At 57.6% G+C, this 27,152-nt stretch overlaps 1 protein-coding gene across 1 annotated transcript in view; it reads right to left on the bottom strand.

Moving 5' to 3' along the window:
* The window catches only part of MYH9 (myosin heavy chain 9), a 90,105-nt gene that overhangs the window by 10,415 nt on the left and 52,538 nt on the right, over positions 1 to 27,152 (bottom strand). Inside the window, exons 6-28 of the mRNA XM_025881846.2 lie at positions 25,281 to 25,373; positions 24,769 to 24,832; positions 24,120 to 24,218; positions 23,614 to 23,757; positions 22,754 to 22,849; positions 21,626 to 21,744; positions 19,905 to 20,057; positions 18,783 to 18,956; positions 17,083 to 17,256; positions 14,997 to 15,111; positions 12,662 to 12,855; positions 12,329 to 12,450; positions 11,549 to 11,618; positions 9,681 to 9,841; positions 8,683 to 8,791; positions 7,583 to 7,714; positions 6,953 to 7,159; positions 6,409 to 6,546; positions 5,040 to 5,163; positions 3,006 to 3,177; positions 2,026 to 2,238; positions 1,541 to 1,685; positions 163 to 369 (exon numbers count right to left, since the gene is read on the bottom strand). Coding sequence (XP_025737631.1) covers positions 163 to 369; positions 1,541 to 1,685; positions 2,026 to 2,238; positions 3,006 to 3,177; positions 5,040 to 5,163; positions 6,409 to 6,546; positions 6,953 to 7,159; positions 7,583 to 7,714; positions 8,683 to 8,791; positions 9,681 to 9,841; positions 11,549 to 11,618; positions 12,329 to 12,450; positions 12,662 to 12,855; positions 14,997 to 15,111; positions 17,083 to 17,256; positions 18,783 to 18,956; positions 19,905 to 20,057; positions 21,626 to 21,744; positions 22,754 to 22,849; positions 23,614 to 23,757; positions 24,120 to 24,218; positions 24,769 to 24,832; positions 25,281 to 25,373 — 3,225 coding nt within the window. The remainder of the gene's footprint in view (positions 1 to 162; positions 370 to 1,540; positions 1,686 to 2,025; positions 2,239 to 3,005; positions 3,178 to 5,039; positions 5,164 to 6,408; positions 6,547 to 6,952; positions 7,160 to 7,582; positions 7,715 to 8,682; positions 8,792 to 9,680; positions 9,842 to 11,548; positions 11,619 to 12,328; positions 12,451 to 12,661; positions 12,856 to 14,996; positions 15,112 to 17,082; positions 17,257 to 18,782; positions 18,957 to 19,904; positions 20,058 to 21,625; positions 21,745 to 22,753; positions 22,850 to 23,613; positions 23,758 to 24,119; positions 24,219 to 24,768; positions 24,833 to 25,280; positions 25,374 to 27,152) is intronic.

Raw genomic sequence — 27,152 nt, 5'->3', positions numbered from 1 at the left:
TCAGCCATCAGGCCAAGGGCGGGGGGGGGGGGGGTTGGAGTCACGGGCCGCGCCCCGAAGGCCTCGCTCAAGAAGAGAGCGGGAGCCCCAGAGATCCGGGCCGAGACTGAGGCGCAGCGGCAGGCGTCCCCGCCCAGGCCCGGGTCCCCGCGGAGGCCTCACCTGCAGCTTGGTGACCTTGTCGGCCAGCTCCGTGCGCACGCGCTCTCCCTCGGTGAGCTTCACCTGAAGCTCCTGCAGCTGGGCCTCGGCTTTCTTCCGCTTGTGCTCAGCGTCCCCTTTGCCCTGCAGCAGCACCTTCACCTCGTTGGCCAGCTCCCCTCGCTCGTTCTCCAGGGTCTGCTTCGCCTTCTCCAGGTTGGCTTTCACCTGTGGGGACGCAAGCCACGAGGTGGAAAGGGGCAGCTGTGCCCTGGCAGGAGGCTGGGAGAGCTGCCCGGTCCAGATCCGGAGTCTGCTCTCTCGGCCGCGAGAACGCCAGAGGGCCAGCCCAGGGGGTGCATGCTGCCAAGAGCCCCCGGCCGGACGCTCGGGCCTGACCTGCACTCCTCACTCAGCCGGACGGGACATGCAGCACGTTGTCCGCAGCTCAGAAACAGTCCCCGCCCGGCCTCCCTCACGCTCAGATGTAAGGGGCTGTCATCACTGATACTAGGGCTTCAACATATCAGAAGATGAGGGAAATTATAGTTGCTTAGAGTTGGGCTTCCAGTAGAGCCTCTTTGAAATCTGATGTTCCGAGTGATAACGTGACGATCTTCCAGAAAATATAAAAGCGGCATTTACAGAATCCGCTCAACCACCCCATTCTACCGTCCACCAAGCTGGCTGCAGGATCACAGGCACGTGGCAAGGGGGACCGCACAAACTCGAAGGTGTGGTGGGTGGGGAAAAGCTGAAGGGCAAGGGAAGGCTGCCACCAGAAGGCGCCAAGATGGACAAGGCATGCCTCTTGAGAGCATTTTACAGGCCGCCACGCGGAAGAGCCTTTGACTTGTTGGGCCGCCACCAAGAGTGGCTTCGCGCTGGGAGCCACGGCAGGCAGAACATGGTCTTGAGAACTGCCTGGCCCGGCCGCCTGCCCGAGACTAGCAGGATTAACATCCCAAGGCTTCCCATCAAGACTGCAGCTGACCAGGTGTGGGTGCTCCAGAGAAAACCCTAGGGCCCTCTGGCACTTGGCACCAGGCCACTCCAATTCCTGGAGGCCTTCTGGTCTGGCGGGTCCTGGACAAAATACTGACAGTCATTCTCGAACAACTTACTGAATTCTTACTGTTCATATGCTTTACCGGTCATCAACTCCAACTGTCGCGGATTTTCATGACACAGACCTATCACTTGCCTCCTCTACAGATGGGGAAACTGAGGCACAGAGGTAGCTACTTGCCCAAGGCACACAGCCGCTTTGGGCTGGAGTCTGGAGCCTCTCTGCTCTGCAGGCCCGGCCCAGGGAGGCAGCCAGTCTCCGGGAGGCCCCCCCCTCCCCCCCGGGCACCACCTGCAGTCGCGGAGCCCGGCCCCAGGGAAGCCCACGCACCCGTTTTGCCTGCTCCAGCTGCTCAGCCAGTTCCTCCACGGCCTGTGAGTGCTTCTGCCTCATCTCCTGGATCTGGGCCTCGTGGGTTTTGGCCTCATCCTCGAGGGTCTTCTTCAGGATGTTCACTTCCTGTTCGCGTTTGGACCTGGAGAGAAGCACCCTCAGGATGGAGGCCGGGGACCAGGCATGCTGCCGCCCTGGACTCTGCTTCCCCGGCTGCAGAGAGGCCGGCAAGGGGCACTGGCCACCCCAGCCTTGCTGCCCAGTGGCCTCCCTCCTTGGCCGTGCATCCTCCAGCCCACCTCACAGACCCACTTTGTGGAGGAATCGGCGCCTCGCCCCGGCCTCACCCCAACTCCAAGCCAGCTTCCTCAACAGGCCTCCCACTCTGCTCCAAACTAGAGAGGAGCTACTGAGGGGGCACCACCCTCCCTGCCCCCCACCCCCGTCCTCAAGTGACTTGGCCACTTGGCTGCACGGCGCACCTGAGCTCCTGCTGGGCAGCCGTGGAGTCCAAAGTGTCCTCCAGCTCCGTTTTCAGAGCCTCCAACTCCTCCCCGAGGTCCCGCTTCTGCTTCTCAGCTTTATTCCTAGAAGCTCGCTCAGACTCCAGGTCCTCCTGGAGCTCAGAAATCTGTGACTCCAGCTCTCGAATCTTCTTTAGGGCCATGTTCTTCTGGGTGGCTTCCTCCTCCACTCTGCCAAAGAGACAACAACATCAGGAGGAGGCTCTTTCCACCTTAGGGAGCAGAGTGTGCAGAAAAGGCTTTGGAGAGGAGCAGCCAAAGCCGCTTCCAGAAGTCATAACCATGGCCCGCCCTCTGGTGCTCCTCTCGGCAAAAATATCTGCAGCTTCCCGAAGATTTAAGAGCAAAACCACTCTGTAAACTGAAAAACCCCACAGAAGAATCACTTCATTTTCCAAACTGAAATTCAGTGCTCTAAAACATAAAAATTTAGTGAAAATTAAAAAGGAAATAAAATGCTACAGTCCATCATTACAGCAACTAAGGAAAGATACGAAGGTGCCGCAGATACTCTGGGGGTGATAATCACGTGAGTGCAGGTTCATTAACTGTAGCAAATGTGCCACCCCTGGGCTGGGAAGTGACAGTGCGGGAGGCCGCGTTGGGGGGGCGGGGGGCGGGCTGCAGGGGTGTATGGGAAACCTGTGCACCTTCTGCTCAATTTTGTTGTGAATCTAAAACAAAGATTTTCTTTTCCTTTTTTTTTTGGCATGCCTCTAGCCAGAAAGTTTAAAAATGCAAGAAAGGCAAGGCCTACGGTGCTGGGTGACGTTGCAGATGACCTCCGGGGGTTACAAACAGACGACAAAGCAGCCGCACACGTGCCCTTAGGGAACGGGACAGGTCTTGCTGTGGGATGGCTCCAAGAGGGCAGCTGTGCGCACGGGGCGCACGGCGGCAGGTGCCGGCACCTGCCGGCAGGGGGCGCCGGCCCTCACCTGGCCAAGGCGGCCTGCAGCTCCTCCTCTTTCTTGGCCAGCTGCATCTTGAGCTCGGCGATCTGGGCCTGCAGCTCGGCAATCTGGTCACTGAGGTCAGTAGAGTCCCCCTCTAGCTTCCGACGAGTCTTCTCCAGCTCCTGACGCTGCTTCTCCTCTCTTCGGAGGCGCTCTGAGAAGCAAGCCAGGGGAGACCGACAGAGCCCTCAGCGTCCACAGGTTTTTCCCATCTTTGTTTCTCATTGTTACAAAAAATACTTAAGTTTTTGTTATAAAACATACGTCAGCCTTAAAGGATCATGACACGCAGACACTTGTACCCAAGGCCTGGATGAAGGAAAGAACATCCCCGAGCTGCCACGTCCGGTGTCACCACAAACCCTGCCAACCTGCCCTGCCAGGGACCTACGCTCCCCTGCACATTGTGCTCACAGTTCCCTTGTTTTCCTTTAAGGCTGTACCAGGTCTGCCTCCCTAAAAAATAGGCTTAGTTTTCAAGAACCTAAACTGTGTAAGGTAAAGTCCTGTATGAATTCTACAGTCAGTGCGGGGGGTCAGGGTCCAATGTCTGGCTTTACGATTTCCACTAGGACGTCACTCAGGTAACCTCTTAACCCTTCTGTGCGTCATCTGAATACAAGGATAATGAGACCACGTGCCTCGTTAGGTTGCGAAGCCCGCGGGCATTAATATCTGCAAGCACTCACCACAGCTCCTAGCCCAGAGTCCGCGCCTGCTTTTGTCACTCAAGAGTAAGACCTTGAGATTTAGCAAGTTAAGTGTCACTGCAATTGATCCACGCGGACCAGTCTAGTGTTCCACCGGGTGAACATACCACAGCTTATCTCCCTGTGCTACAGCGGAAGGGCATTCGGGTCGGGCTCGCGGTGCACCCTCCGGAACGATGCTGCCGTGAGCGCTCTGGCCCGGAACCCCCGGTGCGTGTGGCTGAGAGCGTTGGGTTGGTTGTAGGCACGTGAAGCTTCAAAGCCACCAGGCAACACCAGACCGTTCAGGGCCACCTCCCAGTTCATGCTCCCACCAGCCGTGTGTGTGTGCACGCGCGTGTGTTCAGACTGTTTCATATCTTTGTTAACACTGGTCAGTGTCAAACTAAGAAGCCCCTCTCGGTGTTTGCCTGCCCGGTGGCTGTGCCCTCCTAGACCTGGATGACTGTGTTTCAGACTGTTCCCGGGTGAGGGAGGGAGTCCGCGGGGTGAGACCCCTCTAGCACCTCACTTCCCCTTTGCCGGCCTGACTCGCCTCATCCCCTCCAAACATGAAGGGGGCAGGCGGGGCTGGGAAAACCCTCCTGGTGGTCAGCCTGGGCAGTTTGGGCCCTACGTGTGCAGGGAGTCGACATCTGTCCTGGACACGCGGGGTGCCCCGAGCCTCTGCCGAGGGAGCAGTGGTTTCTGGCACGAGCTCAGAGGCCCCACAGTGGTCCCCTCTCCCCTCTCCACTGTCTACACCTCTCAAGAGGCACGGGTGAGAAATCCTCAGACAGACAAAGGCACAACTGGCCACCTGCCCCGAGTCAAACAACGGTCTCTCGCGGCATCTGTCCAACCCAGCAGAGCACGCATGGTGTGCCTGCATGTGTGATTTAGGGTAGTCCCCGTGGACGCCCAGTCACTGTGACCCTTAGAGGGAGGAGAAACTAAAGGCCACAGAGATTAAGGGAGAGCTGCAAGGTGACACAGCTGGTAAGCAGCAGAGCTGGGGTCAGACCTAGGACCTCTTAGGAAGTCAGTCTTGTGCAACTCATGGCACACGACAGGAAAGAAATGCCAGAGTGTTCTTCTGAGAGCCCTTCACGTGGGCTTCCTAGCCCAGCCAGTGCCCGGAGCCTAGACTCCTGTGGGGACCAGAGCTGTCCCCGAGGTTTTCAGGGCAGTGGCTGGGGACTGCAGACTCTGAGCGTGCCTGCACCCAGTGAACACTGAGACCAGCCCAGTGTTCCTGCTCCTGGCGGCAAGGCCCAGGCGGGTTCCGGAGTGGGGACACCTCAGTTCCTGCCCACCACCCTTTTACCTTCCAGGTCGGTGATCATCGCCTCATGCTTGTTCTTGAGCTTGGCGAGGCTCTTCGACTTCTCCTCTTCTTCCGTGAGGTTGGTGGTAAACTCGGCTATTCTGTCTTCCAGAAGCTTCTTCTCCTGAGGGGCCGAGGGTGGGTCAGAGCTAAAAGTTAGTTGAGCACAGAACACTTCAGCTCTCCTCAAATATAACTTGCCCGGAAATTTAGGACTGAACCAAGGGGAGGACCTTAAATACTTGACACACTAGGATTTTCTGGATCAAAGGATAATTCTGAAAGGTCACTAGCCGGCGCCTGCATGGCGCAGTTGGTTAAGCGACTGACTCTTGGTTTCGGCTCAGGTCACGATCTTGGGGTCCTGAAATCAAGCCCCAGGTCAGGTTCCACAATCAGCGGGGAGTCTGCTTGAGATTCTCTCCCTCTGCCCCTCCCGCTTGTGGTCTCTCTCAAATAAATCAATCTTAAAAAAGAAAGAAAGAAAAGTCACTAGCAGCCCTGAATTAGCTGGATAAGCTTCCTTAGGATCTACAGATGTGGGTGCCCAAGGCCTTCCTGGACCTGTGTCACCCGTTTGGGCTCAGGTAAGAAGGCACCCAGGGGATTCAGATGCAATGATTCTACTCTCTCTGTGCCTGGCACTCGTCCACTGGGTGGGCTGTGACCTCCGCCTTCCTCGTGCCCCCAGAGCACCCTGGCTGCTCCCCCCCCTTTCTGCCACGTGGCCACCGCTGAAGTCCTAATTTCAGCGGGTCCCCGACCAGGCTGACCTCACAGTCCCAGTACTAAACAAGCACCAACACCCAAGCCTGGGCGACTCCGTCTCGTGTCACAGAGTCTACAGGCAGGTGTCCTGCCACATCCACCCCACCCCACACTCGGAACTGAAGATGGCCTTCTGACCCTGTCTCTCCTTCTCCTGACATGACTCTGGGCTTTTATCTGCTCGCCAGCAGACTGTGACAGGGACCTGACTTGGCTCTAAGAGACTCTTAAACAGCCACTACCCTGGGGACGGCCGGAGGAGGGCACCTGCGCCTCAACACTGAGCCACCGTGGTCCCCAAAGCCCCCCGGGGACAGATGTGCAACACCCCACAGACGGCTCAGCTACAAGTCTCGGGTCTCAGGAGCTTGCAGAGAGCTTTACCGAGAAGAAATGCCAAGCCTTGCCCTCGGGCCCCACTCAGCGGTGAGAAACACCCCTTCGGATAGGACGCTGGCACCCGGAGGACACAGACGCCCAGAAGAGGACCCGTGACAGCGCAGATGCTGTGACCGTACGAGAGGGAGAGAGGCGGTGGGCCAGGAGTCTGGCCTGCGCCCAGCCGCCCGCCCGCGCGGCTCAGCACTCGGGGCCTCCTCACCTTGGCCAGTTTGCAGTTCTGGTCTTCCATGATGATCTGGTCTTCCTCCAACTTCTTCAGCTTGGCCTCGGTGGTCACCTTCTCCAGCTGCAGCTTCTGGCGGGCGCTCTCCTCCTCCTCCAGCTGCTCCTCCAGTTCCTGCCACGGAGCCGGGGAGACCGTGAGGTGGGGGGGTGGGGGCAGACCACACGGACCCGGCCCACCCCACACTTGTGGGGTTCCGTCTTTAAAACTGGGGGACGGAGACGGAGACAAGGGACCCTGGCCAAGCGTGTGCTTGCTGGTTCTGAGGTGCCTCCTACCAAGCTGCCCACCAGCAGCGCGGGCAGAAGGCAGAGCTGATCGCCCTGGCCCCGCGGACCGACCGCAGCGAGGACGGAGGGAAATGGAACTGGCTTCGCTGCTCCATTGGCAGTGCTCGCTACCTGCACAGAGGAGCTCTCAGAGGCCGCCCCAAGCGAACGGGCCCCGGCGATTTCTGCGCGCTCTCCGGCTCCCGGGGCGTCACGCCCCGCCCCCTCTCCAGAGGGGTAAGGGGGCTCACCTGGATGTTCTGCTGCATCTTCTTCTTCTCGGCCTGCAGGTGCTGACAGCGCTCCTCCTCCTCCTCCACCCTGGCCTCCAGGTCGTGGCAGATCTCTTCGAGCTCCTGCTTCTTGGCGGTCAGGCGGGCCCGGAGCTCCTCGGCCTCGGCGCACAGCTCCGTTTCCGCCTGGAGCTGCTCCTGCAGCTGCAGCTTCTCCGCCATGAGCTGCAAAGAGCGCGGGGACCGCGTGAGCCCCCCACAAGCTCCTCGGGCCCCGGCAGCACAGAGGCTCCCGCACTGAGGCTTCCATGGGGAGGAGACGGCGCCGACCGGAGCAATTCCCGTCTCAAGGGTGCCGAGGCTCCCCGGCACTTCCCAAACGTCGCGTTCCAGATCCTTCACCGCTACCCCGGGAGCTGTGCACCGCCATCCCCGGGAAACAGGCTGGGAGAGGTTCCCCCAACTCCCGTGAGCTTTCCGCCCCACCGGGCGCCTCCCTACATCACAGAACCCCGAATGGGGGTCTGCGGAGAGATGAGCCGCTGGTGACAGTGACCCTCCAAACACGCCCCGCCTGCCGCTGGCCAGCAGGTGGCAGCAGGGGGAGCCCCGCCCCCAACTACCCGGGCCGGGCCTGCACACACCCACCTGGGACTGGAGCGTCTCCATCTCCGTGAGCCTGTTCTCGGCCGCCAGCTGCTTCTCCCGGACCTTCACCAGCTCCTCCTCCTTGGCCATCATCTCCTCCTCCTGCCGGCTCACCTGCAGCAGCGGCTTGACCTGGAAGAGACAGCGGAAGAGATGCTCGGCTGAGGATGCCTGCTCGGGCCCTCCCCCACGCCCAAGGCAAGCTGGCTGGAGCGCCGGGCAACTGGACCCGCTGGGGGAGGAGGCGCAAACACACCATCTTTCTGGAGATCGATTGGGTGCTGTGTGCCACAGGCCCCTGACCCAGGGACACCACCCTCATGTGTGCACGAAGACGTGGACAGCATGTTTACAATGGTGGAACACGAGGAATGAGAGAAACACACACCACGGGAAAAGCAGCCACCTAAAACAGCAAATGTCTCCAGGGAACAAAATGCTGACTTTTTAAAAAATGATGCTCGGGCAGGAATTTTAAATGGAAAATACACGAAACACAAGACTGTTTATGCAAGTCAGAGCTCAGCTAGGTAAGAATGCATATGGTTTACAGAGCGGAGACTTAAAGGGGGTAAACACAGACAGTGGAATAAACAGTGAAACGTCTACTCTGCCCGGACGCTGGCTAGGGGTTGAAGGGGGCACGTGTGAACCTTCGTTTTCTTCTTCACGCTCTTTGTCAGTGTAACTTTTTGCAACGGCCACAAATTATTTATTACAAATGAAAGCAGCCCAAACGACATTCAAGATGGAGTTTTTTTTTTTTTTTTTTTGAGAGGCTAGGGAGGGGAAAGCCTGTCCAGCTGTGTGCACGTTCTGACCCACCGCCCTGTGGCTGCTTGGGAGGACAGCGCCCCCAGCACCCGGGGAGGCCCGGTGGCCAGGCTGTCCATGCCAGACACGTGCCACGGCGTGCACGCTCTGGACCCCGACCTCGCAGGGCATGCCCAGGGGCGGGGGGTAGAGGCCAAGGCTACACCCTGCTCCCAGGGCCCTGGAGTCCCGCCCAGAGGCCGGCGGGAGGCCTGCCTGTCCCTGCGCCACAACAGAGGCTGAGGGCGCTTGTGGGGCCGCAGCGAGGGAGGCCCATCGGAACCCACCTTGGTGAAGAGCCTCCACCACTGCCAGTTGCGCAGCTTGAGGTAGGCGGCACAGTTCCTCTGCAGGACTTTCATGGCTGTCAGCTGCTGCTGCCGCTTGGCAAAGGCCCTGGGGAGAGGAACCCCGTCAGGGCAGGGGACCGCACACCTCCAGCAGACGGGAGGCCTTTCCAGGAGAGCTGACCCCTGCCCGCCTGAGACGCCTCAAGACACAAGTGTAGGGAAGGAGCCTGGCCTTGGGGGCGAGTCCTATGGGTGACCCCGCAGAGGGTGACAAGGACCTAGGTCACCAAGGGGCAAGTGAGTTCACAGGGTGAAAGCCCCTGTGTGAATTAGATCTGCGTCCAGTGTGACTCCTGGTCATTCAGGAGACGTACTGACTTCAGTGTCCCACTCTCCTGCCACCCTCCCTCAGTGGTCTTTGATTGGTGGCAAAATGTCAGCAGCTGATGTCCTGCAAAGGTGGGGTTAAGATGTCAACTTGGGGGGGCTTTGGGATACATGAAGGCTCCACTGGTCCTAACACCACAAAGCCACGCTCCGTTTCCCAGCGTTCCCAGCTCACAATGTAACATACGGCCCCAAGCACAGGTATCGGGGCTCAGGAGACCAACATGCAGCCACCACACCCACTGTCCTGCGGCAGGTGAGCCCCACTCTCAAAGGAGCTGCTCTGGACTCGAGGACGGCCTCCTGTCCCGGGAGCACAGGGGACTCTGGGGACACAGTCTGGGCATCATCCCCACACGAGGGACACAGTGAAGAAGACTGGTACGCAGGACCGTTTGGGGCAGGCAAATCAGGCCCAGAGTCACCCGCTTCCCAGCCGGTCACTTTAAACCTCAGCCCTAAATCCAGAAAGCAGGGGGCAGAGAGCTCCACCTGGGTGTCCCTCAGACCGACCCCCGACCAGCGTCAGTGCCCCTGTGTAGCAGGAAAGCCGGGAAGGGCCCGAGCACAGGCAGGCTGGGCGGAGGCGGACCCCTCCAAGAACTCACTTCCTGGCCAGGTAGCCCCTGCAGCAGGCCTGGAACCCGATGATGACGTCTGTGATCTTCAGGTCCCGCTCCTCCTCCAGGTGGGCCAGCACGCCAGCCCGGAAGAAGACCTTGCTCTGGCCAATGCGGTACAGGTTGCTGTCCAGCTCCAAGGCTTTGATCTAGACGGGAGCAGACAGCCCACTCACCACGTGCCACCACGGGGCCCTCGGAGCAACGCCGGAAGCCAGCAGTCTGTCCCAGAGAGGCTGTCCGTCAGCGGCTGCCTCTCTGCTGGGCAGCCTGTCCCCCGGAGCCCAAGAAGGCGGGGCTCAGAGGATGCTGAGAGGAAGGGCTGGGGGCTTCCCGCACAGAGCAGGGTACGCATCAGACCGCAGAAAAACACAGAACCTCGACATCAGAAGGACCTAAGGGTCTTCTCTCCTTCTACCTCCTGCCTCCATGCACTGCCATCACGGTCTACCAGTGCCCGGCTGGGCCACCCTTAAACCAGAGGTGGTTTATCGTCACCAAGACTAGGACACACTCCAGTTCAGGCCAAGCCCAGGACCAAACATTAATTACGTGACCTGGGGCTATAACTTCTAGGAGGAGCCCCTGCTTCCGCAGCTGGAAAATGAGAATAATGCTTTCTTTAATTAGAATAAAGTGAAGAAATCAAGCAAGTAATAGTGCCTCGTCCCCAGTATGGCCGTGAGAACTGAACGGGAGAGCACAGAGCTCGGCACAGGGCAACACGTGCTGCGGACTGAGCAGAATTAGTGCTCGTTACCACCACTGAGCGGTTGGGCACAGTATGGGGCTCTCTTGTTGACCCACCGAGGCAAGGGTCTGCCTGTCCGCCTGTCCTCCTGGGAGACGAGGATTCAGAACAAGCTCTGAAAAGGCAGAGCCTGGAATGGGAAGAGTGAGATCGGAGCAAGCTTCGGGGCCCCCAAAAGGCCCCCGTCACCCTGGAGAGGCCAGGGGAGGAGCAGGGAAGAAGGCGGGTGGAGCCCGCACGGGCATCGTCCCTCCCTGCCCCACCCCTAACCTGGACAGCCTCGAGGATGGGTGGCCCACACGCCCTCCCCGGTCACGCCCTCCTTCCCACGGGCTCAGGGCTGGTGAGCGCGGGACAGCAGGGAGTGGTCTCCGCCCTCCCATCCCCACCTCCCTATCACCTAATGCGGGGCTTCCCACGTAGGAGGTGTCAACTCCCTTCTTCCCTTTTCTCTTTCTGACAACTCCCCAACCCATCCTCTCTCCTCTTTGGAAAGAATGCAGAGGAAAGACAACAGGAGGCAGGGCTCACTCACCCTGGACACATAAGGAACAATCTGACACCTATATCGTAGGAAACAGGACAGGGGGGAGCGGGGAGCGGGGTGGAATCCGGCCCCAGCTTGGCCACTGAGCCACCGGGGGCTGTCATTTATTCTAGCAGAGTTCAAAGAGCCTGCTGCACATCAGGCACTACTCAAAGGGCTGAAAAGAAATGTCCAGAAACAGGCACTGTGGGGGCTGGGGGCCATGCTCCAGGCCGGCTGCCGCCCCCTGCCACCCACGCTGAGCGTGACAATCCAAGGAGATACGAGTGCGAAAGCTCGAGAATGTGCCCCAAAGGAAGGGACCGGCTCCCATCAGAGCCTGCTGTGGCCGCATCGCTAGTGTCCGCACTGGCCTGGCCCCGCACGCCAGCCCTGCCCATCCCAGGGCCGAGAGGGCCGCCGCTCGGGGCGCGCAGCAGCATCAGGACTGGAGCAATGGCAGGACAACAGCGCAGTCGTCTACCAGCGAGAAGGCCGCGTCCAGGCACACGGGCGCCGCCATGTGCGTGCGCACCCCACCCCCCCGCAGCGGGAGGCAGAGGCGGCAGCTCTACTCACCATGAGCACGCACGCCTGCTTCCCGTCCATGAAGCCCTTAGGAATGGAATTTGGTGTGAGGATCTCGTACCTGAGGAAGAACAAGAAGCCTGGTCAGTCTACCCCGTGCCCGGGTTCCTGGGATGCACGGGAGAGAGGACCATCCCTACAGGTCAGCGCACAGAGGAATCCCTTCACAGAGTCTCCCAGGGAAGGAAGACATTCAGCAAACCCCACCCTGCTCTTTCCTTAGGCAGAATGACCCAGAAAGGCTTCAGTTGTTCCAGAACGTGAATGGAAACTCACACTGGACTGTTTCGGTCACTCGGGGGCAAGCTTTAGGTTGGGCTCACCAACTGCGAACTGCCCGGTGTCCGCATCTGCCACCTTTCCCCTGAGGCGCTGCAGGGGCCTCTGACAAGTAGGATGGCCCCAGAAACAGAGGGCTGCATCATGCCGGCAATGGCACATAGGACCGTGTCATCGATGTCCCGCTCTGTACACACAGCAAGCAGCCGCAGGGCTCTGGGACCTCCATTTCTACAAAGTTCTTCAAACACCCCGGTCCCCGGCTGATTCCTCTTTATTTTCTCCTCCAAGATCCTCGAACGGTAGCGAATAGTGCCAGGCCCCCGAGTCATGAGGGGTGACAGCCAGCAAGATAACAAGACGGGGAAACCCCTTCTCATACAGAGAAGGAACAGGACAAGCCGGCCAGACCCCAGCTGTACGGGGATGAGGACACGCTCCCTCGCTCACACGGCCCGCCACAGGAGAGGCAGGCTCCCGGCCCCGGCTCACCTCTGCCGGAACTCCTGGAACACCACCCTGTTGGGGAAGCCCTGGCGGCAGATCCGGATGCCCTCCAGGACCCCGTTGCAGCGCAGCTGGTCCAACACCAGGTGGGGATCCAGTTTGCCAGCCTGGAGAGAGAAACAAATACACGCGGGTGGTCTTGCGTTGGTGCCCGGTGAGGACGGAGAAAGGTAGGGCAGGCCCCTCCCGACTCAGCAGGGTAAACGCCCCCGGGAGTGGGAGTGGGAGCCTTCGCCGAGGCTCTCAGCGTGGGGGCGTGGGGGCGTGGGGAAGCACCACTTCTGTGCAGGGAGACACACAGGGGCCGAGCACCCGCACCTTCTTCTCGTGGTTGGGGATGATGCAGCGGACGAAGTTTGGGTTGGTGTTCCTCAACGTGGCCATCAGCTTGGCCAGCTGCTCTTTGTAAAGCTGGCCCACCGTCCGGAACATGCCCTTCCGCGTCTTGAAGGCCCCGGGCAACGCCGTCTCTGACATGCCAGCCACCTGGTCCAGGCCGATGATGCGGTCCACTGCAGAGACCACCCAAAAAAGCACATGAATGCCCAGTGGTCCTAGTGGGGGGTGGAGGGACAGGAGAGACAGACAGACACACCCAGACAGGAGGAGGAGAGACTACGGAACAGTGAGACCGCCTCTACTTAGAATCTACACAGAGAGCTAAGGTCAACTCCAAACGTTCAGCAAACGTGACTTTGTAGGAAGAATAAAAAAATTAAAAAACAAAAAACACAAAAAAACTTGACTTTGTGAACAGGAGGCGGGAAAGGGTTTGGAGAGCCTGCAAGGCCACTGGGCAGCGGGGTGGGGTGGTCCACTGGCTAACCCCACATTCATATCACCCATCTTCAGCCCACTGTGCAAGCTCGTTCCCAAAGAGATGTAATAAAGCTGCAACAAGATCTCAAAAGAGTAAGCGAGGCTACTTCACTAGGCTGGCTCTAAGGAGGTGTTAAAACTTGACCTACAGAATCCTGTAGTTCCACAGTCCCATTAAGAAAAAAAAAACCAGTATCCTGAATTCACACTGACCTTTACCTAAGGGCACAGAGCTAGAAGTTAGAAAGTGGGAACTGTAAAGCTACCTACCATGGTTATTAGGACTCTGGATGATTCCCTCACTGTCCGAAGGCCTCCCGTGCAGAGCCCTCTAAATCGGGGACTTAGGGGAGCCTGGATGGCTCGGTTGGTTAAGCGTCTGCCATCAGCTCAGGTCATGATCTCAGGGTCCTGGGATCGAGTCCCACACTCAGCAGGGAGCCTGCTTCTCCCTCTGCCTGCCCCTGCCCCTGCTTGTGCCCTCTCTCGCTCTCTGACAAATAAATAAAATCTTTAAAAATAAAATAAATTGGGGGCCTAGAGCAGCATGTGACATCAGGAGCAGACACATCAGCATGTGTCCCAAAAAGCCTGCAGACCCCTTCCCGCTCTTGTGTCTTGCTGGGTCTCCTAGCTCACAGGTCTTTATCATCTCAAACGCCCTCCCAGGAAGTAGCCCTTAGCGCCGTGGCACATGCCCAGAGCAATGAAGGAACCGCTTCCTCCGAGGTGAAAGCAAAGGAACAAGCAAACCCAACCGCAGTGGCTGGTGACTGGAAGTCCATTTTAAGCAAGAGGCAATATTAAATTTGAAGGCTTCTGCTCCTGGTTGTAAAAGCTAAGGACTCTGTGACAAAAAATCTGTTTCCTATTCCTCTGTGGTCAGATCTCTAGGATTTATGTGAAGACAGCAAAAAGAACAGGTGCTCAAGACAGGGGCCGGGTGCGAGGACAGACTCACTGAACCGGTCAATTAAAATGGGGGGCATTTCTGACCTCACACACCCAGGGCCCATTTCACTGGCTACGGAAGGCTTCCTGGGAGTGGGTGGCTTGTGAAGGCCACTCCGATTGCTCAGAGGAAGGGTGAATGTGCCCCATGATAACCGGCTATTTCAGGTGAGCGCGTCCTGCCCCCTAGAGGCCTGGCCCAGAAGGAGCAGGCCCTTGCTGAGAGCGCCGAACGAAAGCACACAGGCTCTTTTAGCTTTCGGGTGCACATACACACAGCAGGGCAAAGGACTCCTAAAACTCATGCTAAGACGCCCACAGCCATTCAAGCAGCAAGATGGTGTCGCCTTCAGGGGGTGGAGCTCTGAGAATATGAATTTTTATGCAGCCCCCCCCCCTCCAAGATCTAGATTGACAGCCTGCCCACAAGCCAGGGGGCAGACCGAGGAAAGGGACAGTCAGGCAGGAAGAGCCAAGGGTAGGAACACTCGGTAGAAGCGTGCCCCCGCACAGCCCTGGATGCACCGCACACAAGGGTCAGCACTCCGGGTGGCCAGTCACCTGGTTCTAGGTGGAGAATGGGAAAGCGTTGATAGAAATAGGCTCTCTGAGTGCTCTGCATCTCTGCAACAGAGAGGTTAGAGCAAAACCAGGCAGAGGCAAAGGAGGAACCGAGAGAAGCAAGGAAAAAGAACTCCTGGGCCACCAGCCTGCCGTGGAGAGGTGGAACCACAGGACGAGACACGCGTGTGAGGAGGCGCTGGGCCGCCGTGGCATTCCCACGGGCGGGGGCCCGGCCTTCGTCCCGGGGCCGCGGCAGAGGCAGGCAAGAAGAGGCCGGCCACGGCCACGGGGAGGCAAGGGTGGGGGGCAAAGGGCGTACCGTCCTTCCACAGCTCTGAGACGAACTTGTCGGAGGACTGGTGCAGAAGCGTGGCGATGTTGTCGTTCAGGGGGTCCATGTTCTTCATCAGCCACTCATCGGCCTTGTAGTCCACCTGCGAGAGTCGGGGGCCCAAGTCACAGGCTGCTCTGGGGACACACGCGCTCCGAAAGCCAGCCGGCCCCACGGGCGGAAAAGCTAAGAACACCAACACCCCTTGACCTGGTATTTCCTTCCCCCGGAAAGAAATGAGTGAGGAGGGCAGCAGGGCAGCAGCAGGACTTCTCGGCAGCGGGACGCAGAACAGGGAAAACCTACACACAACACAAACATCCAGCAACGGGGGACTACCTGAGAAACCTGGGTTGTGGCGATGTAATAGAATATCCTGTTTACATTTGTTTGTTTGTTTGTTTTTAGGTAATATACACATAAGGAAGAAAAATCCTGGCAGGACAAAACCAAAATGTTACACTATTCCTTTTAATTAACAGGGCAAGGATTTTTGCTTTGTCTTTTCAGGATGCCCGAGTTTTCCCTGAGCTTGTATTATTCTTATTTTCTGACAAACGTTCTTAATGAGCAATCCATTGTACTTTCACTGCAAAGACCCCAGAACGATACCGAGTGCAGGCCACCTCGGCCTCCCTCTTCCTAACCCACAGCACGGCGCAAGGCGACCACCGTCCTGGGGCCGGCGCTCCTCTACGGCCCCGTCTGGAGGTTCTCCCACAGGTGCGCTGCCGTCGACGATGAGGTGTGTGATGCTGGCTTCCTGCTACCTCCAGGGAGGCAACGAAGCCCCCGAGACCGCGTCCTGGCCACCTGGCCGCCGGCGCACAGCCAGCACACTTGTCCCTTCGGTTGCTGCCCTGCAGCCCAGGCGTGGACGCACGCGGCCGGTTTCACAGTTCAGGCTCGCGCCGATGGGCTTTGCGGTGTGACTGGTGTTTTGCATTATAAATAATACTGCAGTAAGAGTCCTGTGAGCAGCTCTGCCCGTGCATTTCTAACAAAGATGGAGATGGAAATGTAGGCTCAGGGACATTACCTTAGCTAACTATAGGAACGGGATTGGTTGGTTTGGAGGGTTTTTTTTGGTTTTTTAGTGGGTGTTTTTAAATTCAAGAGCTGTGTGCTTCAGCACCTGCAGGAGCAGCGGGCGAGGACCAGGGCGAGGACCAGGTGCGGCTCCAGAGCCGTGAGAGCTCAAGGCTCGCCTGGCCCGACTCACCACGTGTTCTGGCTGCAACCGTTAGGAGCTTCAAAGCAAGGAACACAGAACTTGCTGAAACCAGCTTTATTCTAAGTACAGATCTCTGTGGACTCGGGACACCCCTCCTCAGTTCGGGATGAGAGCAGTTTTGCCATTTTGTCGCTGGGCATCCTTGGCCCTTAACGAAGCTGTCACCCACAGTGGTGTCTCTCAACCAGGCCACTGTGCCCCCATCCCCTGTTTGGCAACGTCTAGAGACCTTTCTGTCACATCTAGGGAGAGTGCTACTGACCTCTGGTGGGTGGAAGCCAGGAGTGCTGCTAAGCATTCCTGAATGCACACGACAGTCCGGGACACTGCGGACGTGCAGCTCCGACATCAGGCGTGCGGAGGCCGAGCGGCCCCACCCAGAGCACTGACCTGCACCAAGCACCAGGCTGCCCCAGCTCACTGAATACACCTAACACTGCACAGTGGTGCTTACTGATTTTCCAGATGAGGTGACCAAGTCTCAGAGAGGTTAACTGGCCCAAAGTCACACCACTGACGAGTGGCAAGGTTCTAATTCAAACTCCAGCGTCTGCCTTTAGCACAAATCTCCCTTCTGCGCCCGGAAAACGCACCTAATGACAAGACCCGAGTACCAGTCCGAGCACCGTACAAGACTGCTGCGAGCTGCTCGTACAACGGCGCACAGGATGGGGCTCCGTGAGGTGGGAGTGCCGTGTGAATGCTGATTCCTGCCACGAGGCACCCCGCTGGACAGGCACTGTCCCCCGCCCCGCCCGCAGGGCTGCCCAGCTCCTCGGCCTAGACAGAATCACCTCCACCTCCCCCGACGTGGTCCAGCCGTGCGTGTGCTCGCCTCACCTTGCCTGCATAGTGGATGATGCAGAAATCAGCTTTGTCCTTCAGCTGCTTGGGCTTCTGGAACTTGGGGTGGGTGCCCTGTTCCTGTACCACCTTCTCCACGAAGCTCTTGTCAGTGGCTTTGGGGAACCAGCATTCCTCATCCAGCAGGGCTAGGATGCCAGGGGGCCCTGCCTGGGAAAAACACAGCATCACACAGGTGAGCACGACACGGGGACCCACCCCATCCCTGCCCTCACCAGAGGCCAGAGGTTAGGATTCAGAATCCCCAGAATCTCAGCAGAGGATAGGTGGCACTCGCCCCCACAGGGAGGGTAAAAAGAAGCATTAGCAGAACTTAACTCAGGAATTCTAGTCTAGGGGTACCTGGTTGGCTCAGTGGGTACGGCACGTGACTCTTGACCTCAGGGTCATGAGTTCGAGCCCCACATTGGGCATGGAGCCCATTTTAAAAAATAATAAGGTTCTAATTTAAAAAGAAACTTCTGACGTCTAGGCTGTGGCTGATACACTTTACCAGGTGATCCATCACGGAGTTCCTCTGGCTCAGGGCCCTGGAAATCATCTGGTAGGTTTGACGGATGTGCACCATGACCCGCAGGCCCAGGAGCTGTCCTCAACAGGCGCCTGCCCCCCCCCGGAGCCACTCCTGAGACACTGCCCCCCACACCGTATCTGCACCATGATGTGGTGAGATGTGAGACTTTGAGCAAGTCCTCCGAGGAAGCCCCCAGAGCCCCAGCAGGACACTGAATTGATAAGACAGACTGAAATGCTGTGGAGCCTGGCTGATGAGACTCAAAGCCCGATGGGATCTGGCTCATTGGCAAACGCATGTGATTTAAGAAAAACTCACCACAAAAGTAAACTGCTTCACGTTAGGATCATGAATCATTTCAACCCCTGCCCCCAACCTTAACTAACACTTCCAAATGCACAAACTCCCCCCCTAGATCTTCCAGCTAACTGGCATTTCAGTGTAACTCTCGTTGTACCCATTTTCAGCAGCTCAGGGCTCTGGGAAGATGTGAGTTCAGTGCTTTAACTCAATTGAGAGATAACCCAGAACAAGAAACCGCTCAGGCTCCATGAAGGAGCACATCCTGTCCAACCTAAAACACAAGCAGATGACCCCAACCACACCTGCAAGAGCATTCGCTACAAAGTGAAGGAAAAGGGGAAGGCTCTCTGGCTCCCGCCTCCCACCAACAGCCAATGCTGTGGGACAGAAGCTCTAGTGCCCAGTTAGTCCTAAAGGGGGGCAGACTCAGCACCTGTACCGGGAGCAGCATTCATCACCCTAGGTCTGCCCGATGCCACGCCGCAGCAAAAGCACCTGAGGGCAGGACGTTATGACTAACGTCATAACGTTGCCCTTGCTGGGCAAGCCCGTTTCTTGAAGACAAAGAAAGGCTTGTTGAGCCCACCCGTCAGGTAAACGCTGGGTGGTCTTCTGGGACTGAAGACAGGATACTTGGGCACCAGCCACAGCCCCACCTGGCTGGCAGCTGGGCGAGGCCCCCAGGCCCCGGATCTGAGTCCGAGGGCCTATTCCTGCAGGCGGCATCGACAGGGAGAGGAACCAGACACAATCCCCCACACTCCAAGTCAACGCGGAGTGGGAGGCAAGGCGCCCCCCACACCCACCGAGGGGACGACTGACAAGCCAGGTCTGAGGTCTGAGCAGGTCTGGCTCTTACTGGCTTCTCAATGAGGTCGATGCAGGGCTGCAGATCGAGGCCGAAGTCGATGAAGTTCCACTCGATGCCCTCACGCTGGTACTCCTCCTGCTCCAAGATGAACATGGTGTGGTTGAAGAGCTGCTGCAGCTTCTCATTGGTGTAGTTGATGCAGAGCTGCTCAAAGGAGTTCAGCTGCAAGGAGAGAGGGCTACGTCAGAGGGGTGCCCGCCCTCCTACCATGAAGCCGCAGCCTCTCGCGGGGAAGTGGGACGGGTATTTAGGATGGACCTCCTTGGGCAGCTCAGTGCTGGCCCCTGGGGAGCCCAGACGGGCAGGTGCCTTCCCTTATCAAACCCAGAGCAGGGGTTCCTCACTGCCTGGGGCCCATGGACCTTTCTAAAAGTTTGGTAAAGCCTCTCTTGGAACAAAATTTGAAAATGAATAAAATAGCTATTATGTTGAAATATAATTATCTAAATACTGTGCCATACCAATACATGGTGCTTCCTTATTAATAAGCACAAGCTGCGGGCTTCCTAACTTCCAGGGGTTTGAGCGTGAAGGACATCGCAACATCTCCACCACTGCGGTGATGGGAAAGCATCTGACTTCCACTGGAGACAGACCCCGGGCGCTGCCAGGGCAACTGTGGCTTGTGTATCTTGCTTAATTCACAATTCAGAAGAAACGCATCACGTCAATGAGACGTTAGTGAGAACTAGAGGTAATCCCCCCCCCCGGCCCCCCACCGAGCTCATGGTCTCTCTGCAACCTGCCATGGACCCCAGGTTAAGAACCTCTGATCTACTGCAAGTATCATTTTTCCCAGCCAGACCTCAGTCTTCATGGGCAGAAGACAGTGTCCTGTCCCAACCCTCAATGAACAGTCACTGAAAGAGTAAATCTCAAAAAGCACCTACCCGTGAAGGCTCCCAGGACACCCACTAAAAGGTCCCGTTCTCTCTTAGCACTGCCACTAGGGAACAGGTGTGCTTGTTGGAGCTTAAAATATGCCCAACTGATGTGCCCTGCCTCCACACGAGGGACGAGCTGGCCCACTCGGGCCGCCATGGGGCCAGAGGCAAGAAGACCCCACGCCCAGGGAGAAGGTGGCCAAGAGAGCACGAGAGAGCAGCTCACATCAAAGATCTCGAAGCCAGCGATGTCCAGGATGCCGATGAAAGAGGCGCCCTGCCTCTTGGTCTTGTCCAGAGCCTTGTTGATGCGCAGCACCAGCCAGCGGAACATTCGCTCGTAGGTGGCCTTGGCCAAGGCCTCGATGGCAAAGTCAGCCTGGGGTGGGGGAGGGAGGGGACACACCCAGGGGGACAGAATGTCAGGCAAAGGAGCCTTTAAACCTCGTAACCCTTTGCTCCAGTCACTCCACCTGCAGGGCCCTTCCCCAGGGGGACAGCCCTGAGGACAGGGAAAAAACCTTCATGCACAAATACGGTCACTGCAGTGTTACTTATGACGACACAAGACTGAAACAACTTAGATGCCCAACAATACGGGCATTGCATTAAGTACTTAGACATCTGCAGAAACCTTTGTAGGATAAATAGGGACCCACGGAGGTATCTGCAGAAGAAGTGATAAGGTGTATGAGGTTTCCCTCAAATAATGCCACGGGGGAGGCGGGGAACTAAGATTAGTGATGAGCCAAGACCGGCCGGGGGTCAGCAACTCGAAGCTGCCCATACAACAGGCAGCTGGGGCTCATTACACTGTCCTGTCTCACAAATGCTGGAACGGTTCCACAGTAAAAAAAGCCAGGGTGACAACTAAGTTTTAGAAAGAAAAAGCATTGGGGGGCGCCTGGGTGGCTCAGTCGGTTAAGAATCCGACTCTTGATCTCAGCTCAGGTCTTGATCTCCAGGTCGTGAGTTCAAGCCCCACGTGGGGCTCCACACTGGGCATGGAGCCCACTTAAAATAAACAAGTAAAATAAAAATTAAAAAAAGAAACAACCTTGCAGGAAATAAAGAGCTGCCCAATACCTGTCACTGGTTAGGACTGTGACAATTTTTTCTTTTTCTAGATTTTTCTATATTTTCTGAATCTGAAGTATTCACATAGTAGTTTCGTAATAGCAAAAATAAAGGCTCTTTAATTATGAGGGAAATGAACAGTTGGTAATAATTATGCACACTGTCTTTTGAAAACCGCATTCTTGGCTGTGGCGGGGCGGCTCTGTGGAGCGTCGCCCGCGGGCCCACAGCCGCCACGTGGGGTACCTTGGACGGCAGCCCTAGGCAAAAGGACTCGTCAATGTGGACTCCAAAGTAGTTTTGAGAGGTGGGAGTATAGCACCTTAAAAACGCCCACCACCAGTGGCAACAGAGGGGCCCGGCTGGGGAGGGACCCCAGCTCCTGGGGGAGGCAGGCCCACTGGTGCAGCGCAGCCAAGGGCTGTCTCTCACCACGGGCAACGAGACAGCAGGTGGTGGAGAGACAGCCGCTTGGCACGGCCTTCGAGGGCAGTGGGTGCCGCCATCCAGGCACCTGAATGAGTTGTGCTAGAGAAAGCAGCGAGTTCTTGCTTCACTCTACACCTGAGCAGGACATGCGTCCACACTCGCCGACCCATCAGTCTCAATGTCAACTCGATGCAAAGGGGCGCGATGTAACCACGGCCCTTCCCAAGCCAGTAGCCTCGGGCAGCCTCCTGACTCCCTGGGGCCAGTTTTCTCATGTTCTCGCTGGGGGGTAAACACCACCTTGCTCCCCGAACCGCTGCGAGGACCGAATGAGGGACCCAGGCAAGGTGCCTATCACAGCACTGGCCCGGAGCGGGCCCCAACTGGCCACTGCAGCAACCCTGCTAGGAGGCAGCCCGAACCCCTGGCCAGAGGGCATACCTGTTCCTTAGTCTGAGCCTTCTGGACATAGTCCCGTCCCACCTTGATGCGTGGGGTGAGGATCCCTCTGGTGAAATCCGTCACGTTGATACCCAAGAGGTGGGACACTTTCTGGGCAGCTGCGATTTTTCAAAGAGTGAGGAAGGGAGGGGTGAGAAGTTTTAATTAAACCCGAGAGAACAAGGCCCTCTGCTCAACCGAGAGGTGGTAACTGAGCGATCATTACCAGGACAACTGGCTCCGGGCCCTTCCTCAGCAGGGCGCAGAGTGCCCAGCTCTCCCCTCAGACCCCGTGGCCGTGGTACCTCCTCACTGGGGGCCCGGGGCCGGTTCCTCTGCACATCCCTGGCCACACGGTGAGTGAGGAAGTGGGTCCTACCCGCAAACAGGACAGGGAGGAGCTGGGGGCGCAACAACTTTTACAATCCAAACACGCGCGTGTTACGTTTTTTCAAAAGCCCCAACAAGGGCACATTAAGGCTGACAGCTTAAATGGGGTCATTTGCAGTGACTCGGAATGGCAGTGGCCGAGCAGCAGATGTGGGGATGGCAGCGGTCCATGGTCCTAACATGTTCACGGGGAAGGCACGCATGAGATGGAGCATCAGCAGAAATCACGGTTTTACTAACTGGGACAACTGGTTTGGCCTCCAGAACGACGGAGGGAAACCCTGGTCGGCAGGATCAAGGGCTTTCCTAATTCCTTCCGACGCTTACTCCCTGAAGACACACCAGGGTCACATTTGTGTATATTTTATAAAAAAAAAAAAAAAAAAAAATACAGAGCATGGGACGCCTGGGTGACTCAGTCGGTTAAGCGTCTGCCTTTGGCTCAGGTCATGATCCCGGGGTCCTGCGATGGAGCCGAGTCAGGCTCCCTGCTCAACCGGGGAGTCTGCTTCTCCCTCTGCCTCTGCCCTCCCCCCACTTGTGCACACACACACACACACACACACACACAGTCAAATAAAAAAAAAAAACAAAAACACAGAGCAATAGCCAGCCATGAATACACATAAAATGAAAAAGAAAGGTTTGGCTAGAATTCCTACAAGACTTCTTCTCCTGAGCAAATCCAAACCCAGACCGCGGGCCCCGTGTTCCAGGTGACAGGACCACAAGCATTACCTGTGTTGTCGGGCATGGACGCCTGGTCGGTGTTACGCTCCTTCTTAAAGACAATGTTGCCGAGCTGAAGAACGCCCGAGATGACTCGCAGCAAGCCTTTGGGGGGCAATCAAAGGCAGCTCAGAACCAGGTGGAGATTGGAACAAGCCCCTGGGTAGGGGCAGTCACTCCCTCAGGGGCCCTTGAACAGGACAAGCCATGGAGAGCCCATCACCAGGGCCTCCGGCAGCCCTCTACTTGGACCCGAGCTCTGTTAAAACTCCCAAAACTTCTAAATGGACCAAGAACATGCCTCTGGCCTCAGGGTCCACTCCCTATTTTTATAAATGAAGTTCTATCAGACAAAACTGTGCCCACCATTCACATACTGCCCGTGGCTGAGCCAAGGTGGCTCCAACCCTCACGCTAGAGAACAGGGCGGACTCTCCCTCTCCCCCAGTCTTTCCAAAATAAAGCTGCAAGGCCTCTCTACCCTCCTTCTGGGGCAACCGGAAGACACGGGCATGTCCCGCCCTTCACCAATGCAATGCAAAGACCCCAGCCCCGGCCTCTTTCCAAACTCCACCGAGGCAAAGCAGGAATGGAGCAGAAGACCCAGGCCCTGAGCAGGTAAGCATCTGGCCTTATTCTCCTGGGCATAAATGCCTGTGGTACCGCTGAGGGCGAACAACCCTGACGCTCAAGTCTGAGGTACCATTTCCCACGTGCTGGAGGCCTCCCTCCTGGCCTCTACAGGCCTCCCCCAGAGTCAGAGCCAACAGGAAGCTCTCCCCAGGCCTCAGCTGCCCCAACGCCTCCAAGGGCGCAATGACCAGCCCCCCGCCTCCCCTCCTTCAGCCACAGGAGGGCCAGCTCTGTACCCATCTGTTCCTCTTCTGGGATGCCCATAATCCTCATGGCCTCCATGGTCTCCTGGAACATGTCCTTGTCCTGCTGCCCTGGGATGGTGACGTGCCCATTGGACAGGAAGCGGTATTTGTTGTATGGCTCCAACAGGAGATCAGCTGAAAGGGGTGGAGGGCGAGGCGGGTCAGTGAGGGGCTGTGACCAGAGCTCTAGGCAGCGCTCCCACCTCCAAGGTCTGGGAGAATGGGAAGCACCCCTAAAGGCCTGAGAAAAGCCCAGAACTGCAGAGTAGCCAGGAATGCTCTCCCCTCGGAGCGTGAGACTCCCCTCCATGTAGCCTCTGAGAGCATCAGGGCCCCCCGACTCAGAGAGGCAGACTCAACTGCCCCGGCTTTTCTCTGGCATGGTCAGAACCAAAGGCCAAGGCCTCGGAAGGGGGGTGTTTGCATTCCCCAACTGCAATGTGTGGTCCGACTGGGGCCGGCAGACCACAGGCCAGGCTGCTGGGCCCACTACTCACTCTTCAGGTGCTCCCCAGCCCCGGATAGCAGGTAGTAGAAGATGTGGAAGGTCCGCTCCTCCTTGGCTTGGCGGATGGCACGAGATTTCTCCAAAAGATCTTCGCAAATGTTAAGGAACCGTGCACGCAGGAGGGAAGGCAACTCCCCACTTTCCCCACCCCTGTCAAAGGCAACTGAACCTCACCAGACAGCAAATGGCAAAATAAAACAAAAGCAGTCTTGGCTCTCTCCTTCCGGGCGTAGAGCCTGGCAAACAGCAGCTCCCACACTCGGGAGCCCTGTCTTTGAAGAGCCCCCTCGCACAAGGGAATGGAGAGCAGGATCTTCTCAACAGCAAGGCTATAATGCCTATGCCAGGGAGAAATAAAGTAGCACCTACTCAAACCCTGCCCCTCGGGGAACCACACTGGAGGGTCTTCATCATCCCATCCCTCCCGAGGCACAACTTTGTCCTGCTACTAAAGAAGAACCTGAGTCCGGGGTCCGGTGTTCAATGAGCTGCTCCTGGTACTCCTCCCAATGCCACAGGTGAGGCGTCCCGAGAGGCCGAATGAGGGGGGCAGCTGCCGGAATCAGGCTGCTTCTCCACCAAGGTCTCATCCCTCCCCCCCCAGACCAGACACCCCGGCTGCAAGTAACCAAGGATACAAGTCTCAATGTTGGCTCCAACGATATAGCCATTGACATCGAAGTTGATGCGAATGAATTTGCCCTGAAGGATAGACAGATGAAGCGATCAGAGGCCCCCTCATCCAGCCTGAGGGACAAAAGCCCACTTGGGAGGCCAGGGGCCCTGTGCCAGCACTGCTTGGGTACTCGGGACTCAGAGGGCCACGCTGCTTGAAGCCCAGGCCAGGACAGGGTCAAGAGGTGCCCACGACCCTCCGCTGAGGCGCACAAGTGTTCCCCACTCCCGGAGCTAGCCCTGGCTTCTAACTGGCCCTGGGCTCCAAAGGGACAATTGGCGGGACCGGCAGGTAACTCCCCACTCTGTCCTCCTGCTTTTTGCCAGCCGGGTTGAAAAGGCCACATATGCAGAGCCACAGAGACTGGAGCAAGACCCAGCCTACTCCACGCGACAGGCCAGGAAGGCGACGTGAGCCGAAGCTGTGGGTGGGAGCCCCTGCCCCACAAGCTGGGTGCGGCTGGCCACTACTCACAAATCGTGAGGAGTTGTCGTTTTTCACAGTCTTGGCATTCCCGAAGGCCTCCAGGATGGGGTTGGCCTGCAGCAGCTGCCGCTCCAACTCGCCCTGGAAGGGAACCCAGAGGTGCAATGAAGGCCGGGCAGTGGCTTGGGCTGTCAAACCTGCCGCGAGGCAGAGAACAGTGGCAGAGCCATGTCTACATGCCCACCGGGCCAGGAACAGAAACTTCCAGATGGGATCCGGCCATGACAGCCTCGACCTGGCCCGTGTCACTCGAGAGCGACCTTCCCACCAGGCCTTTGGAAACCTTCACTAGTTTGAACTTCCTTCCCAGGACCGACCAACCACTGTCCCTAGAAAGGTAAGGTGGGTGGCTCTCCCCACTCTAGGGAGCCTGCGGCGACGGTCCAGACCGACTGTGGAGGACACATCGGGAAGCAGCACATGAACCAAGGAGAGGCGCCATTTCTTCTCGCGCACAGAGTCCCCACCCTCGAGATACAATGGCTTCTCTCTGCCCTCCGTGCCTCTAGGCCCCACCCGAGACCCAACAACATTTTTTTTTTCCTCTTCACAGGCCAAGGAGATAGAGAACCAGCTCCACAAAAGATACCAGCTCGTTTCATACGTGTCCTAACAAACACTGCATTTTCCTTGCAGGACCCTGTCGCAACATCCCCCAAGCCTGCTGCCAGCATGTCAGGTGTCCGGGGGGGGTCAACAAGACCCACTATGGGTTCCAAACTGCTTATCAATAACACCCACGAACTCTACTTGTAGTCTCATGAGACTGAGTGGTTGACAAAACACCCCCTTATGCCTTCATATCGCCGGGTCCTCATGAGACTCAGGGTAGGCAAAACCGAGTGGCCCCATTTCACAGAAGAGAAAACTGAGGTCGAGGGAGAGAACATGATTTGCCCAAGGTCACCCAACTATCAACCAGCAAAGCAGGTACCAATTCAAGTCTACCTAACACCTATCAGTCACCCCCACGGCTCCCGCCCTGCCCCAGCCTTGCTTGGAGCTCTACCCGGTCAGGTTAGATCAATTCTGGAAGCAGCCATCACCTTCCCAGCAGGCCACTGGTTGAGGAAAATTCGGCTCTCGTTCACCTTAATACCTGGGTTCTCTCTAGGGGGAAAGAACATCACACAAGGGCCAGGCCAGCTTTTGTATATTTATTAGCAAGGCTGGACTTAAGCCAAGATTTTCCGGGAACGGCTGCCTGTGAGTGATGAAAAGGAAAACTGGTAGTAGCAGGAGTTCCCAGGAGAGTAGTGACGTACAGCCTTCCAGGCACACCTGCTGCAGACGAGAGTCGTCTGCAGAGCCCCGAGTCAGGGCTGGAAGCCCACCAGAGACTGGAAGGGGCCTGGGCAGGCCCTCCTCCTCCAACAGCCAACCTTGGCCAGGGCTCCCCCCGACCCGGGGGCCTGGGAGCCTTCTGTTTTCACACCACACAGATATGTGAAGGAGGGTCAGCAGAGCCACGTAGATGGGCAGGGGTCAAAGCCACTGAGCAGACCATCTGTGTGTGCTTGGCACCAGCAGTCCCGGGGCCCCGGGGCCCCCACCCACAGGGCTTGGGCGGGCCTTCGAAGCCCAATTTGGATGAGCGCCGCACCCCCACCCACTAAAACGTTCCTCTCAAAGCACAGGCCAGGCTGCCAGGCTGGCGGAGCCACTCCCATTCCTGTTTCCACAGACGGATGGGAGTACGGTCCCCACCAGGGCCCGCCGCCGCCGGCCCCGACTTGGAAGCAAAGCTAAGGTCTCTGTTTTGGGACCACACGCTGTTGCCGTGGAACAAGGGGCTGCCGGGCCAACCAGGGAGCAGCCGCTTCAGAGGCCAGAGCCAGGCTCCACGCACACAACAGTGAG

This window comes from Callorhinus ursinus, unplaced genomic scaffold (genome assembly GCF_003265705.2).
Source record: "Callorhinus ursinus isolate GAN/ISIS: 27379988/994484 unplaced genomic scaffold, GSC_fseal_2.0 scaffold48, whole genome shotgun sequence".
NCBI classification, from domain to species: domain Eukaryota; kingdom Metazoa; phylum Chordata; class Mammalia; order Carnivora; family Otariidae; genus Callorhinus; species Callorhinus ursinus.
This window is presented reverse-complemented; position numbering and strand designations above follow the sequence as displayed.